Genomic DNA, 17486 nt, shown 5'->3' on the forward strand with positions numbered 1-17486 from the left:
ACAGTCACATTCATTAGCATACCCTTTGTAGCATAAACAAACCTCAACAGGGTGGAGTGGGGAATGGGGAAGAACAATTTGCAAATGCACTCAGAATAATGAAAGGAAACAATGACAGAGGAAATAATGGACTATTTGTCACCAGGTAACTTCAAGATACAGATATCAAGAAAAGCAAAGAGCTATTTAGTATGGTCTTTCACCAAGAAGAATGAAGTGCCTATTAGTCTAAAAAAGAAAAGAAAAGAAAAGAAAAAGAAACCTAGCTCTAGCAATAAGGTCTCTTTTGTTGCAGAATAGATTCTTAAGAGAAGTGCCACTTCCTGAAATAGTTTAAAAGCAGACAAGATAAAATGCGTAGGAATCCACAGCAGAATTAGGCTTATAAGCACAGGAACCTGGGAAAGGGTGCCAATTCCTTCTCCAACTTGACACTTGTGCTCCAGAAGGCTGTCTGAAAAACTCAATGAGGTAAGTACGTGCAGGGGTTCAAAAGAGGGACTGGTAACACGGTAGACTTCAACTCTACCTAAGTAGTATCATCTGGCAAAATGTCAGATTTCAATACGAAAAGGATTGAAAAGACTGGTGGCATAGGAGGAAACAACAAATATGCTACAGATAAACCATACAGTTTGGCAGCCACCAAACTATAAGCTTTAGCTTTTAAAAAGAAAATAAAGGACTTCCCCAAAGATGGCAAGATACTGTCCCCTCTGGAATTTCTATTATTACACCTGGAAAATCCTTTGTAACCAAAACTAATTTTCAGCTGCAACAAGAAACAAATGTGATCTACTAGAGACCCATTTGGGATTCTCCGACAAAATGAAATGAAATGAAAGAGTACAAAGGTGGGTGTTTGGCCTTGTGGTTAGGACACAGAGACAGCAGGTGCTGGCTTAAGTACTTGGGTCTTTGCCACTCACAGGAAAGACTTGGATTGAGTTCCTAGTTCCCAGTTTGGGTTTTGCCTCCAGCCCAGGCAGTTGTGGGTTTTTGGGGGAGTAAATTAGAAGATTTTTCCCCTCCATCCCCTCTCTGTCTCTCAAAGAACAGTATAAAGGGGTGAGGAGCCCACGCTTCCACGTGAGGTAGAAACTGCTGCATTTCCTGCCTCTCATACAGATCTTGGAAAGATTTAACTTCTCTGAGCTTCAGTTTCTTCAACTGTAAAACACAGGTATCAGGCCTGTTTTCATGCAATGGTTTTACGAAACAGTGCAAAAGTGCAAGCACAGAGCCTAGCACGGAGCAAATACCAGTAAAAAGCATCCTCATGTCCAAAAATTTTTTTTCATGGAATTTTTGTGGAAACAGGTCAACTGTAAAAAAACATAGCCTGAGTACCTACTACACGTGGATTACCAAGTGAAGAAAACAGTAATTCTGAGAGGCTCAAATATGCCTAGAAGACTTCTGTAGTAGGGAGAGCAGGAAGGCTAAAGGCAGAAAACACAGGGAAATCAAACAATACATTAGAACAGGGAGAAAAGTCCCCTCCAAGGTTCCAGGCATAACTCCCAAGTGACACACGGTATGCCATTACACAGCATGTAACAGACCAAGAAAAAATTAACAGTACTTGAACTTTCCACCAGAACATAAAGAAAACATGAAGCACATCATGTCATGACTAACACTTCAAAAACAAACAAACAAAAAAAAACAACTCCTTTAGGTTGGCTCTAAAAGCTCAATCCAAGGGAAAATCATTTCAGAAAGGTGAAATTCTCCCAAAGCCAAGAAATACAGCATTTCTTTGACCTAATACATGTCTTGTTGTTTTTTGTTTTGTTTGTTTGTTTTTGACAGGCAGAGTGGACAGTGAGAGAGAGAGAGACAGAGAGAAAGGTCTTCCTTTACCGTTGGTTCACCCTCCAATGGCCGCTGCAGCCGGCGCACCGCGCTGATGCGAAGCCTGAAGCCAGGTGCTTATCCTGGTCTCCCATGGGGTGCAGGGCCCAAGCACTTGGGCCATCCTCCACTGCACTCCTGGGCCACAGCAGAGAGCTGGACTGGAAGAGGGACGACCAGGACTAGAACCCAGTGTGCCGGCGCCGCAAGGCGGAGGATTAGCCTATTGAGCCGCAGTGCCGGCCTGACTTAATACATGTCAACATTATCAATAATGTACTACCATTATGGTTATTCTTGTTATATGCGATTCTGGAAACAGGTAACAGCTGCAGTTAAAATTAGTTCTGGGTTTGAAATGTGATAGAAAGGATGGTTTTACTGGATAAGTTTCAATCACTCAAAAGTGAAAAGCTACTTTGCCAAGATATTTTACAATTAAAAAATTATTAAGGGGTTAGGAGTGGGACAGACATACTGAGTTAAAATTTTTTATACTATCTTTCAACACTGTGTAAAACTACTTTTGAACTGTTCCTGGATTAAATTATGCTTCGATATTTAAAAACAGTTATATTCCTTCAACTGATGGTGACCTGGACCAAAATCTGGTCTGTTTCTATATTAGACTAATAAAACATTTTAAAACAACACAACTGTCTAACACAGCAGGTTTCAGCACTCAGGTGTGAAATCACACCTCCCAAGCACACAGGCTGAATTATCCTCCTGCCTCTCACCTGCAATTATCATCTGCTCCCTCCCCAGGTGGCTCTCAGCCGCCACACAACCTCTGCAGCTCACATCTGGAAATGTAAGCTCCCTCTGGGGGGCTCAGATGCTAAGGGAGTGAGAGGAGGACAAAAACAAAAAGTTCATGCTGGCTTAGACAACTTCAGAAAATATCTTTTCAACACTCAGTATAAAAGCAATTTCATAAAACTAAAATACTCTTATATCATCATGGTTTGGGATAAGTACTTTTCAAAAAAGTAAATGTACCTCACAGTTCCAGTAGAGGCCAAATTCTTTTATTAAGGCCAAATCCAAAAATTTATTAGCAAAGGATATTTCATCAGTGGAGAGGGCATAATTAGATGTTTTGATTAAAGCATTTTCCTTCCCTGGTTAACAAGATATAACAGATGTCACCGACTTCCCTAATAACAATACAGCCCTGCTTCTGGCATCTTTACAATTTTAAAACTGAACTGTCATATAGAAAAATTATAGCCAGGGTGTCTCTGTACAATCATGACTCTGAAGTGGTTATGACATGCCTGGACTCCCCAATGGAACAGACAGGGAAATCATATTCCATATTCATAGCCGCAAGCCCTCCTTAGCACGCACTTGAAAACCAAGCTCTGAAATCTGAATGATGCGGACTTATTCAAATCACCGCCAATTATTCCTGGAAGCACCGACCAAGCGAGGTATGAAACCTGAACAGAAAATGCAAATCTCACAGTCACTTGCTTCCAGGAGCACAAGGAACACATGCAGGAAAAAGTGTTGTGTCTCAGGTAAAGCAATGTCCATCTACAGTGACTGGCTCTACCAAGATCCCAGCTTCCCTGTAGAGAGGCGGAGTACTATACTTGATAAAAAGGACTCATATTTTTCACAGCAAGATTCCCCTGGTGCCTTTGATCCAATTTACAAAAATTCGATTTACACCAATTTTGTCAACATACCAGTCCAGAGTGTAACTAGAGATAGGCCTGCATTTTAAATGGGAGGCAGAGCCTCTCTGATTGAAGTTCAACTCAAACATCCTGGTTTAACAACTCCATTAATGACTTCAAGCAAAGATCTAAAGATTACTCAGCCCCTTTGTCAGTCGCATGTGTTATTTATGGGACAGCATATCAATCATGTCTTCCCCTTATTATTTCCTACTTTCTGGTCCTAAGCTATTTAGTCTGCCAAATTAATACATTCCATTGCTGCTGCAAATCTAAACAGTGCTTGATAAAAGATTAATAAAATAGTTAGGTTCTCTGCAACCACATACATACCCAGGGAAATTCATCAACGTCTTTTTATTTGCATATTTGGCTGACTGCCCCCTGCAGCAAGTATGTATGGCACAATGCTCAGGTATCCTCGTTAATGGTTTGTATTTAATTCAGGGTGTCAATCTGCTTCTGTTTTAATTACATCCATCTTGATATGTTATTACAATCCCATGAAAAGTTCTTTTCATTATATGAATGGCTATAAATATATACACATGACAAACAGTTGTTATAAATTTTCTGGTTCAGCAATAAACAGGCAAGATGCCTCAGCCAACACATCATGTGGATTTAATATTTTGAGTCTTTCTTCAGAAGAAAAGTTGAGTCTTCAGCTCAGTCATACCCCAAAGTTCACTTGTTTCGTATGTCCTGATACCAATGTTGTTAAGTTGCTCTGAGTTTCTGATTGGTAGGTTAAAGAAAATTATTTTACCCTAAGAAAACTGCATTAAAATTGTAAGTGTGCCACATTAAGATGCTTTTATATTCAAATAATTATTTTATCCTTCTACGATATTCAAGGATGAGAAACTCTCAAATCATCACCCTCATATGTATTTTTTCTTTAGTACTTTCATTAGAGACTAGAGGAGGGGGAGTTAAAAAACACAAAGGTACCTACAGAGAAAGGCCAATGAACTTCAGGATCCTACACTGAAGGAGAATGCAGGCTAAGAAGAATGCTTTTAAAATGTTCCTGACATTGAGTAACTATCAGAACATTTCTTAGGAAAAATGAGAAGCTTTACAAATGGGTCTCACCCTAATTTGTACTTAAAAAAAATCTTTCAAGGTTCCCAGTCCTTAGGCCATTCCAGTACTAAGGAAAAGGAGAGTCTCCTTGTTTTGCTGTGTAAGTTAAGAGCCTCTAACTCCCAGTGTGATCTTGAGCAGGTCAATTAACCCTTCTGGGCTTTGCAAAATGAGAGGCAGAACTGAAGGCAACTATGCCTGGGATGTCACAGGGCTTAGAAAGGACATCAGCCAGCAATGGTGAAGTGAAACTGATCAAGTCTGTCGGGAAGGAAGGTTAGGTGCTAAAGTTAGGATGATACCTCCCGAAGCTTTAACCTTGTACATTAATCTCAAAACTACATTTTTAAGCAAGTCATAAAAAATGAGGAAAAAGCAAACTGCAATACACAGCAAGGCACAATACCAAATCCTTATTTCTCCTTTTGTCCTAGTAAAAATATAATTTTACTACAACTATGTAAGATCTCTTCTTAGAAAAGTGCAATTCAGGATTTTTATTATTTTTGCCAACTGAATACGTACATAGAGAATCCGTAAGGATCACTGGAATTTACACCAGTGACAAGTAATGTTCAACTACTGTGTTTTTCTATTTCTTCATTCTCTTAAATTTTTCTCACTCCATTTTTAATTATGAATAACAATTTACAGAGAAACACTTAGCAATGTTTAGCCAGCAAACATAACTAAACAAAAAGACTTAGATGAAAAAAATAATAAAGTCACCTTTGGTTTAACAATTGAGGAATAACTGAAAGAGTGGACTACAATCTCTTAATTCCCTGTGTTAACTTCTAAAATATCACTGCCACCTGACACTACACAGACACCAAAATGAGACAGGTTCTGAGGTAGAACGGAGGATAAGAAAACAAAAAGGAAATGACATCACACACATATCACCACAACTTGACCCTGGCAATGACTTGAACCAAGTCTCACATTCATAATTTAGCCACAGTGTGAAAGCATCAGATTTCACCATATAACCGAGACTCAAACCGTGCCTCAGATAGCAGCAACTACACAGTCCTTACAATTTGAGGACTTTCTGCCAAAAACAAATTCCATCTCGCAGTAGCCATTTTCCACTACTTACAAACTGAGGGCTTCTCCCTTCTCTCATGACTCCATTTTACTGCACGTGGGTTTTTCCAGGCCTCTGAAGGTACCAAGAAGGTACCAAGAAGGAATGGCACCAGGAGGTACAGCACCAGGCCACAATGACAGTGAAGTCCTTTTGAAAATGTCTGCACGTAGTTGGTAATTTGTGATGTCTGTTCAAGCAAACCCTAACTGGAATTCAGATACGAACTGAGAAATCAGAGAGCTGAAACAACCTAGAAAACTGTGGCAACCAACTCAACCTCACAGAGCTAATATTTTAGTTCTGCAGATTGCAGAAATGCAAATAATGGAAGTTTGGAATTTTAAGAACTCCACATTTCAATCAGAACTCCCTAAATCCATTAACTTTTATTAAATGCATTCACAACTCTGATAGCTCTACCTCAATAAAGACTCGGAAGGAGGGGAAGAAGGAAATGGAGGGAGGTAAGCAGTGGGTAGGTGAGTGGAGATTCTAACCAAACCCTAAGATGAGATCACCTTATACACTAATGGGTGACACGAACACCTTCCAAGAAGGTAGCAATTTGTATGAATTCAGGCTCCAGGTCCCTCTGCAATACCCTTTGCAATAGACAGAATCACAGACTTGACCAGGACTGAGACATCAGAAGCCTGTCCATGTTTAGTCTCTTCCTAAACAAGCAGAGGCAGACAGATTATGTGACGTCCACTCCTCCCCGCCTCAGTCTAAAGGGGACTTATTTTTCGTGACCTTACCATGGTAGTTACTGATGGTATACCAAGGCATACAAAGCTAGGTACCAACCCCATCCCGCAAGTTTGATAGGTAGAAGAAATGAAGGAAAAACACAGCTCAGATTTGCAGGAAAGATGACACACTTTAGGCAATCACTCACCTTAAGTTCTATGTCCCTTCTCTTTTAGAGAAAAAAAAATTATAATCATGGAACAGATACAGCTTATATAAGAAAGACAGTTCTGTCCCAGTTAAAAATGTTCCCAAATTATTTTTGATCCTCTCCTGTCTTGGGTTTTACCAAATTATCATGTTGCTCTCCTTAACTTCAATTACTTGGGTTTTCAAATCTACCTCAATTTTTCAGAACATTTTTAAACAAATGGTTGCCACTACATTCCTAGATTTTTTTTTCCCTAAATCTACACCATAGTTAGTTTAATCCTAAACCAGAAAAAAGAATTTATTCTTAAGGGGAAAAAAAAGTAGCCTGAGGCACTTTTACAAAGTTAGGCTATTGTGAGTATCCTACTATGATTCCAATACATAGGATGAGGTAAATTAAAATCTGCCCGCCTCTGCATGCAAACATATACCTTTCATCAGAAAGTGCTACAGATCTTCTCATCCAAAAGCTTCCAAATCGTGTAGCCCTTAGGAACTAAATTATTCCTTAACAGCTAGCCTCAACTGCAGTTTTCCACATTTAGGGACCCTCTTTCCTAATACTCTCTAATCCTAATACTCTCTCAAATAATCACTATTTGTTTTTGACAGAATATACAACTGTTGTATATCTTAGAATATCCTGACTACCCTTAACACGTTTACAGACCCGTTTTTAAACCTTTTTCAGCAGTGAGAGCTAGAGAACACAACTCTCCTATAGGATCAAAGGTTCAATCACTAACTTCAAGACTCATTTTTTAAATTTACTGATTCATTTACACCATTATCTACTTCCACAACTAAAGCTGAAGTACTTAAAATACACAGCTAATACCAGCCTCACGAAATCATTCTATCACAACTTGTGACCTCATCTCACACACAAATAATCCTCAAAGAATGCTCTGCCTTGTAGAGTAAAATATTGAACTTCAGGAAGTACAATAAAATACCTTAACCCACACCATATGCACTTTCAGAAGTGAAATGCTGGAATACACCCATTCACTCTGCAGTCCCAAGCCCAACTTTCCAGGACAGAAAGTGAAAAATGCAACAAAAGCAAACAAAAAGCTCCACAGCTTTCCCTATCTGTGGACAGAAGACAAGTTCAGTTCTGCCCCTTTTTGAACTACCACTTCATACACAGCCAGGAAAGCAGATCATTTGAAACCTTTGTTTTCACACCAATGTCAACCTCTTTTCTCATCCAACCCTCTCTTTTCAGGTTGGCTGGTAAAAAGCAGCAGCACATGAAACCAGAAGGGACCATGAAAGCATAAAACATACCGGCTGAAGAGCAGCACTGTGGCATCAACTAGGCTGCTATCACACTGAAAGAGCTATTAATGAAAATCATTCACCAATACTCACCTCATGGTGGAGTTGCTAACAATCAGTGAAAAGGCTGACACCAGGGAGAAAGGGGGAGCAGGGACAGAAGGGCACTAATCTCCTTCACTATTTACATCTCACACTCCCCTTGCAGTTCCTGCTTAGGGAACAGCCTCCCACACCTTCATCTGTGCCTGACTTCCCAGGTCCGCTACCATCAGCCCATTCACCCCAGACCCCACAGGTCACTAAATGCCAAAATCTGGTGGGATTTTTATGAGATCTTGTCCAGTATTTCCCATACTGGGTTACAGACTACAATGATGAGAATTAAAGTGTCTTGTGGTCAAATAAATTTAGGAAATAAGGCACGCTGCATTACTTTATCTGACATTCAAAATTCACAACCACATAATAAAGACTTTTATTCTGGCAGAACAAATCATTCATTAATTTTGTCTAGCCCATCAAGTTCCAAAAGATATCAAAAGGTATAGCACTCCATTTTTGCCTGGAATACAATCTATGGACATCTTGCAAATAGATGGTCCCTTACAGCTTAAGAACCTTTGCTCTAAACTAGCCTAACCCTCTCCACTAGAAAATGATGCTATTTTAGGCGGTAACTTCTCAAGGAAAGGACTGGTTAAAAGTCCACCGCAGGAACATGGGTCTCCACAGATCTCCTGACCCTCAATCAAGCACTCTTACTCATTCTGTATGCATTTCTCCCTACCCTTTTTTGTCCCCCCCACATCCTAATCTAATCACACCACATCGTCTAATGATCCTCTTTCTGTGCCCTTTCACTACTCCTCTGAAATGTTCTCCCTGTGCCCTATTCCTTCTCTATCTATCCAAATCACACTTCATCCTTTTAGGCCTCATCTCCATGAAGACATATTAAATGTGTCAACCTATCTTAGTACCCTGTCCCTAAAAGCCTACTGCACTTAATTGATAGCAAGCATTCAAGGGTTGTTTCAAAATTATTTTATAGATACTGAACTTGATTTACCAACTAAACTGCACACTTCTTCAAGATGATTTTTGTGTGTGTGTGTGTGTGTGTGTGTGTGTACAGTTTCTCTGTGCCTTGCATATATTAAGCACTCCATAAATATTTGACAATTAATGTAAGGAATATGATTAATATTGTTTTAAAAATGATTGAATAAGTGACATTTGATCATAATAAATTATTGAAACCTATTAACATGGTGTGTTATAAGTACATCAAATTCTGTACAGCCTACTTACACCACTGATGTGTGGGTAAGACCTAGACCAGAGCTAGGAAATGATGACCACATCAAAGACTCGGGTTGTTCCTTTACCCACCAGAAATAAGCCTTCATTTTTCCCAAGGCTGTAAGGCTCCCACTGGCCCTCTTGTCCACTAATTCCACTAATTCCACCAATACTGTCTTTGCTTCCTTTGATCAGCTGTACCAAAAGAGGCCATTCTAAGAACCTTGTACACAAAAGAAAAGTGAAGGGACAACTAAAGCATTTGCAAAGTCAAATTTTCAGCGATGGCCTCCTATTAAAGACTACACTGAAAGAAAAGAACAGAAAGCCAAGTTCTGGTACATCAGGATAGCCTAACGTAGGATCCTCAACACTCTCATTTGTAATTTGTTAACTAGGCATGCCTTCCTGAGGGTATCTGCTCTCATTCTGTCATTCAACGAGTATCCAAATAAACAATAGCATATCCAAACACTAATTCTGCTTCTCAACTGCATAAGGAAAAGACACCAAGTTCAACTTTAGCCTCCTCACCTATCCTCTTATCTTCTATCATGAGACTCTTCATAATCACACACTTGAACTACAGGGCGCAATTACTCAAGTCGAGTGTCCCTGCAGAATATGAAACTACCTAGGCCAGTTTCACTGCCAATAAAGTATGAAGCCTGTCAAACTACTCCTAAGATTTCACCATCTTAGGTAAGAATTCAACAACAGTGAAGAATAATCAACATAAAAATGCAGCTTTTCATTAGACAAGTTCACTAGTTTTATACAAAAAAACTTAGCTAGAGTGTACTATTTATATCAGCACATAGTGAATTAGGAGCCTCTTTTTATTTAAAAAGGAAGTTCAAAACTGCTACTCAGGACAAAACCATGAAGTCAGTGTGTCCATTAACACACAAGTATGCTACTCCACAGTTTGCCAGCTACTCCTCTGAACTGGCATAAGCTATAAGCCTAGCTGTGCAAGTCAATATTTCTGGTTTCTTATCACAACATCATAGCAGCAGCAGCCTTGATGATACATGGTGACAATTGTTTTCATTTCTAAATACAACTCACAAAAACACAGTATATATTTGGGATAACTCTTAGCATCCACAATAATTCTTAACATTTACAAACACTCATGAAACAAATATTTCTGTCCAAGCTCATAACTTAGTTGCCAATTTCCTAATAAGCCCTTGCATTTCTTGGTGATAGTTCACCAAGTACAACTAAGTACGGTAGAACACCAGAGGTTTTAATGATCATTACACACGTATGTTCTGACCACCCAGCACAGACACAATGTGATAACAAGGAGCCAACATATCTACCTTCTGCCAAAGCACCAGACACATGGGATGATTTTTATTTCCCAAAGTGTTTTTAATCTGAAAAGTTTATTTACAGCTTTCCCACAAAAGTTGGGCTTCATAAAATGGGAGCACTGATAGGATGTTTGATGATATTAAGAAACTTGTTAATGTATTTAGGAGTGATAAAGATATTGTGGGGTTTCTGGTGGGTTTTTTGGAATTTTTTTCTTTGAGTCATGGCTTAGAGATTCATACGGAAATATTTACAGATGAGATCATATCACATGGTGGGGGACTGAGTAGATAGAAAATAGAAGAAACAAGAGATGTAAGTTGGCAGTGGATGTATTTGGATTTATTACATTGTTCTACTTCTCTATATGTTCACATTTTTCTATAAAATTTTAAATCAATTTAAAAAGTTAGGCCTTTTATATGCATACACAAATATACACACGACATTCAGATATGAAGGTGGCACAGTATTCAGCTAACCCAAGCAACCTGGGTTCTGAATCTAGAAAAGTGGCAGGCAAAAAACAATTACAGCAAGAGAAGGAATGCTATTAATGTTGAACTTGGTCTTTTTGAAAAATGAAAAGTTTTTGTATGCTCAAAAGAAACTAGAATGGGCAAGTTTTCTCTCAAAATCCAAATGGATAGATACATACATTACGAGCCCAGTCAAACAATGATTTATAAAAAATAAACAATCAAAAGCATCTACCTAATTATATCTCTCCCTATTTGGCTTTCAGAAATATTCATGGAAATCTTGAGGCCCTTCTTGCTTACTGAAAAGGCTCACACAGCAGCCCAGGATAACCATGCAGAAAGCAGAACCACTTGTAAACAGCTCTTACAAGTACTTCCTTAAACCAACCACAGATAACCATAGAGATCCAAATTCCAGGCAGTATTTTCTATTAGGATACATGCTGCCATTTCAATTTCTATTTGAGAGAGAAATAGAGAGAGAGGGAGATAGATAGATAGATCACACTTTACACACCCACCCTGGCAAAGTTAAAGCCACAGTTAGAATTATTCTACTGAGTAGTGAGCCTCATCATTCAAAATTTTAGCCAAGAAAGCATCAATTCTAGAATGACATATATAAAAAATCTATGGTCACCAACAGTATCACCACCACCACCACCTCCCTTCCTCCAATCACTGGCCAGCAGACCAACCAAAAGCAATTCAAATAGAAAAGAACAACACTGACAAGAAGAGTTTCTTTTCAAAAATACTTCAATCTGAGACCAAACACATACACAGAAACAGCCACCTAAACCTGTACAGTGAGATTTAAGCTGTCATTAATAAAGCTTGCATTTGAGCATCTGAGACAATACCATCACAACAGAAAGAAAAAAAAATGAAATGAAAGGGAAAAGTTTCCTTCAGGAATCTCAAACCATCACATTAGGCATATCAAAGGCTAAACATCAACTCATATCTTGGTTTTGGGCTTAAGAAAGCGGGACCAACTCTGCAGAATCTCAAAGCCTCTGTGTGTGTGTGTGTGTGTGTGTGTGTGTGTTTTGGGGGTGGGGACAGGGAGGGTAGGGAGAGGGAAGGAGATGGTTAAATTTACAGAGCCCAATGACCAATCCTAGCACCAAATCAGATGTGTCCAGGCAAAGATAGTTTTCCCCCTAACCCCTGGACAGTCTCCCACTCCCTCCATCATGTTCATTTAGAAATCAACGCTGCCTGCAGGTGCCCAAGGAATAAAGAGAAACACACACACTCACACACACACTCACACACACACACACACACAAAGCCAATCACTTAGAAAAAGGGGAGAAAAAAAAAAACACAAAAAAGGAAAGGGAGAGGGACAATTGGTGACAAGCTCTTCAGATACCAGCTAGGATTTTATTCTTTCCTCCCACCAGTTCTCCCTGGTGTACCTTTTTCCATCCTTTAACTAAATTGCTCATGTACACACACACACACACATGTGCACAGATAATATTACAATTAACCCTTTCTGTAATATAGCCCATACAGAATACAGAAAGATATTCCATCCTTTCCTCTTCTCTCCCCTCCTCCCTCCTTTCTCCCAACCAGGAGAAAACGCCCCCTTCCCCAGCTTCACCAAAAAAAAAAAAAAAAAAAAAAAAAGGCGGTGGAGGGGGTGGCAAAGACACCACAAAACCCCATCAGTCTCGGGTCCTGAGGACATCCAGGAAAGGTCCATACTACAGACACACACACACACACATACACACACACACATTCGGACATATGGCTCTGTAGAAAGCACACAGAGCCGTCTACAGGCGCCCCAAACCCAGCAAAGAGACTTCCACCAGCCAAGAAGCCATGATTGGGGAGGGAGGGGAGGAAGGAGCAGGGGCAGAGCTATCCGAGGAGAGGGGGCGCATTGTTGTGATGCCTGAACCCCTTTCTTTCTGCCCATCTGCTGTGGGGTTGGGGGGATGCAGGGAGGGGGCGCAGGGGAAAGGCGAGCGAGAACGAGGAAACGAGACCAGGCACGGCTGCGATTCCCTCCTGCTGCCTGTCTGCCCGCGCCCCCTGCTCCCCCCACCCCAACAAAAAGACCTCAGCCTGGACAGACAGACAGACAGACAGCCCCGAGCACGGCGGCGGAGGCAGGAAAGCCGGGCGCAGCCGAGTGGGGTCGTGCATAAAGGGAAACCGGGGGGGAGGGGGTCCCCCTTACCTCCAGCGCTTCAAAAGTGACAAAGCTGGTCATGGCAAATCCATCAATGATGTCCTCTTCGGCCGACGTGGACTCTCTCCGCTTCCTCCGCGGGGGTCTGGGCCGGGACGGGGCGGAGGACGGGGGCTTTCCATTGTCTTCCTTGTCGGAGCCCGACGACGAGGCGAGCGAGGGCGCCCGGGTCCGGCCGGCCCCGCCGCCGCCGGCCGCGCCGGCCCCCAGCCCGCCCCGGGAGCGCCTCTCCCGGTCTCGCTGCGACCGCGACCGCCGCTTTTTGCGGAGTCCATGGCCCCGCGTCGGGCCATCCATGGCTCTGCCGCGCCGGGGTCTCCTCGCTCGCCGCCCGCCCGCCCGCCACAGGCTCCGGCCGCGCGGCCACACACACACACACACGCACACACACACACACAAAATTGACACCAAGCCCTCCCTCCCCCTTCACGGCTTCCCTCCGCCCCGAGGAGGGCGCGGGGGAGACGGCGGCCGAAAGAAGGGAGAGAGGGGAAGAAAGAGCGGAGAAAGAAAAGGGGGAAGGGGCGGAGAGAGGGGAGGAGGGACGGGGAGCGAGGGCGAGAGGCGAGGAGCCCAAGTGTGGGGCTCCCCACAGCACCGAGGGTCGGAGATGCCTGGGAGCGAGCAAAGTAATGGCTGAACACACAGGTCTCCTTTAGAGGGAAAAAAAAAATAACTCACCAAGCAGGCAATAAATCAGAATAGCGGAATGCTTTGATCAAGAGACTGGGAGCCTCCGGGGAGCCCTCCCCGCGGCCATTCTCCGCCGCGCCCCCCGCCCCCCCTCCGAAAGCGCCTGCGCCCCCTCCCCTCTGGCGACCCCCAAACCAGGTCCGGGGGAAAAAAAAAAAAAAGGTCGCGCGGCAAAGTGGGGGGCAATGAACTTCACCCGCCCCTCGCGCAGGAAAACACCCCCGCCGCCTCTCACGCACGCCTCGGAGCAAACTCACTCCCAGGCTCCAAAATTCTCAAGAAATGCATGCAAGGGAGGCCGGGGCTCGGGCGCGAGAGCGGAGAGGGGCGAGACCCCCCCAGAGAGAGGGAAGCATAATAATGCGATCATTAGCAGCGGAGAGGGCGAAACTGCCGAGAGGTGGAGGCGAGGGGAGGCGGAGGGAAGGCAGGGAGGATGCTGGAGCAGTTGTGGGGTTTGCTTTTCGGTCTTCGAGGGGGGAGGAGAGGGAGATGAAAGAAGAGAAGAAGCGAAGCCCGACGCTGCCACCCGCCCCCCTGCTCACAAAAATATGTTTTCCAGTCCCGGAGAAGAGGTCACCCTTCCTCGGAAAAGGGAGGGGGTGAGCCAGTCAGTCGATGAGGAAAGCAGAAAGAAATCTCCAGCGGGAGAGACACCGGTGTGCCGCCGCCGCCGCCTCACGCCGCCGCTGCCGCCTCTCGTCGCCCAGCCCGAGGGAGAAGCGCTGCCGGGAACGCCGCTGTCGTCGCCGCCGCCGCTAACGCTGCTGCTGCCGCCGCCGCCGCCGCGAGAGCCCCGAGCCGGAGGGTGCACGGCGTGTCCCCGGGCGGCTGCAGCGGGAGCCCGGGCACGGCCCCATCCTCCGCCCGCCTCGCTCAGCTCCCGCTCCTCCCCCCTCCGCGGCCGGCCCACCGCCGCCGCCGCCGCCGCCGCCGCCGCCGCCGCCGCCGCCTCAGCCCAGCCCCGCGCGCGCGCTCGCGCGCACCCGCTCTCCCCGCGCCTCGCTCGGCGCGCGCTCCCGCCCCCGCGGCCCCGGCCGTCTGGATCACGTGGGCGGCCGGGCTCCCTCCTCCGCCCCCGCCCCCTCCCCAGTTGTAGAGTGTGTAGAAAGCAAAAGGCTGGGGGCTGGCCGCGCTCGCGAGCCCAGGGCATGCGCGCTGGGGCGGCCGGGCCTGCGCACTGGGGGCGGAGGGGAGCCGCGGGTGGGAGGGGGCCGGCCGCGTGGGGTCGGCCGCTGCCGGGCGGAGTTGACGCGGGAGGTTGTGCAAGCTGCGAGAGGGTCCTGCCAGTCACGCCCGGGCCGCCTGAGGGTTGCCACTGCCCCTGGACGCTGTGCGCGCGCGCGCGCGCCCCCCGCACTTTCCTCAGGACCCTTTGGCCCTCGACCTCGTTTACCCTTGTCCCGCCCAGGGCACCTGGGCTGCCTTCTCTGGAGAAGCTGCCCCCGGTCCCCGGGGGTGTTTGCCCTTCGTGAACTGCTCAGCGAGGGCAGGAGGGACTCCAGACCAAGGGGCCCGAGGCGGGCGTCCCCCAAAAGGGGGTGGGGGGTGCAACGCGTGGAGGCGCCGGGCCCGGCAGCGGGTGCCCGAGCGCGGGCCTCTACTCCGCCAGGGCGCCCCGGCAAGGGCGGGCGGGCCGAGTTGGAAACTTTTCTCCCACGTGGTTCCACCGTGCGTGGCCGAGTGACCTCGCGCCCGGGTGACCCCGAGCCCCTGGCCTTGCAGCCGAGGCCCTGGGGACGCGCGGGGGGCGGCGGACTCGGGAGCGCGAGGCTGCGCTGCCAGGTGGGTGTGGGGCGGGGGACGAACTTGAACCCCTGCGGGCGACGGGGCGGGGCTGGAGGGGCCGGGACAGCCCCAGCCGGAGCACCCGTTAGACCCGCAAACCGCAGCCCCTCCCCGCGCCGACTTTCTTCACTTTAGAGGGGTGCAGGGCTAAGAGGGGGCTTGCCTGCTCTTCCCACCGCTGCCCCGTCTCCCGCCGCCGCAGTGTAGCCGATGCTTACGCAAAGTTCTGTGAAAGGACTGACTGCAGCCCAGAATCGATCCTCAAAAGCGATCGACTTCCCCGAGGAAAAGAGCAGTACGGGGCGAGCGGGGGAGGGGGGAGAAGGGCTGGAGTTGATCTCTACGGACCGGGGAGACCCTGTCTCCGGGCTCGTAGATGGCTCGCTTTACTTGATCCAGGCACGTGGACACCGCGGCGTGACACGCGTCACCCCGAGTTGCATAGCCCATGCCTGGGGTGGAAGACGGGGGAAACACTGAGAGATTATCAATTTCCTGCCGTTGGGCCAGGCACAGTGCTGGAACACTTGATGCGTGATTGCTCCTCTTTAGGGTGATTCCCCCCACCCCCAATTCCGCATGTTTTAAGGAAGGGAGAGAGAAAAGGCGCTTGTTTTCGCCTCTCACAACCTGACATACTCAAGGTTGAGTTTTTATTTTTTTCATTTAACAGTGACCAGAGCTTTGTCAGGCACAGTTCTAAATGCTGGGAACACAGTGGACCGCAACACGCAGGGACAAGGTCCTCTCTCTTGGACCCAAGGTTCTAACGGGCAAGCCTCTCTCATCTTTTTGCTTCCTGGTAGTTTAATGGTTTGTCATTGCCTTGTTTGTAAGTCCCACTCCTTCAGCTTTGCCTTTTCTGGATCCCAGATCTGGGTCTTTATGAAATCCAGGCAGGGAGGGGGTCTGGGGATGGAAGAGGCACTGAGGAGCGGGAGTGCAAGGTGTCAGAAACAGAGGGGACCATCCCCTGGACTGTGAATGAAAAGACAAGCTCTCTGCCTAGGGAAGCCACCATTTGACCTGAGGCAAGACTTCTAAATTAGGGGTTTTCTTGTCTTGTAAATCAAGAAGTTTCAATTAAATGTTCAAAAAGTTCCCTTTCATATCTATCACTGACTTTCTCAGAGATGACATCGCTGCAAGTTGGCTGTGAGCTTGCTTTCTTGAGAATAGTGACTGCTACACGGGATCTGATTCCATGTGTTAAGAATACAATGCCACCTTCCAAAATTACCTAAGGTGACTGAGCCTGTTGCCCCTGGGACAATTAGCTGAAACAGTGCCTCTGTACAGAATGTACCTGTATTAACTTCTAGGGGGCCGTTCTGGTAGTAGCAAAAGTCCACACTGAGGTTATCAAGCTCATCCTACAAAATAAAGAGAAATTCTCTGTCATTTAAAGCAAGGACTTGGAATCATTTTTAGTTTTTTTTTTTTTTAAAGGGATGTGAAATTTGTTTTAGGTGCTGATAAGATTCCAGGAAAACTGGGAACTCATGTTGCAATTGCAGTCACTTTTCAACAACTTTAGGGATTGGGTTGAGGAAGGTGTGAAATTGGCAAATATAATAAAAGGTATTATATTAGTAACTTTCCAGGGTAGCCCTTGGCAGTCCTGTCTTTAAAGAGTAATGTCTGGTAGGAAAAAAATGAATGGTAATACACTGCATCCAAGAACGTTGCCTCTGGCAAGAGTAATTTGCAAACGCATTTTGGGATAATGTTTAAATGATTTTTTTCAGAGTCCAAGTGTA

The 17486-nt window shown here is 45.4% G+C and overlaps 1 protein-coding gene across 9 annotated transcripts in view; it reads right to left on the minus strand.

Moving 5' to 3' along the window:
* Positions 1–13675, minus strand: part of AUTS2 (activator of transcription and developmental regulator AUTS2) — a 1249738-nt gene extending 1236063 nt beyond the window's left edge. For 6 of the 9 annotated variants that reach the window (XM_051847919.2, XM_051847927.2, XM_051847923.2 and 3 more), the window contains exon 1: positions 13234–13669. In XM_051847919.2, the coding sequence (XP_051703879.1) occupies positions 13234–13542 (309 nt within the window). In that variant the 5' untranslated portion in view covers positions 13543–13669. Of the gene's footprint in view, positions 1–13233 lie in introns of all 9 variants that reach the window. The other 3 variants (XM_051847921.2, XM_051847920.2, XM_051847929.2) reach the window with 2 other exon arrangements.
* Positions 13676–17486: the final 3811 nt, after the last annotated feature.

Source organism: Oryctolagus cuniculus, chromosome 19 (genome assembly GCF_964237555.1).
Source record: "Oryctolagus cuniculus chromosome 19, mOryCun1.1, whole genome shotgun sequence".
In the NCBI taxonomy this organism is placed as follows: domain Eukaryota; kingdom Metazoa; phylum Chordata; class Mammalia; order Lagomorpha; family Leporidae; genus Oryctolagus; species Oryctolagus cuniculus.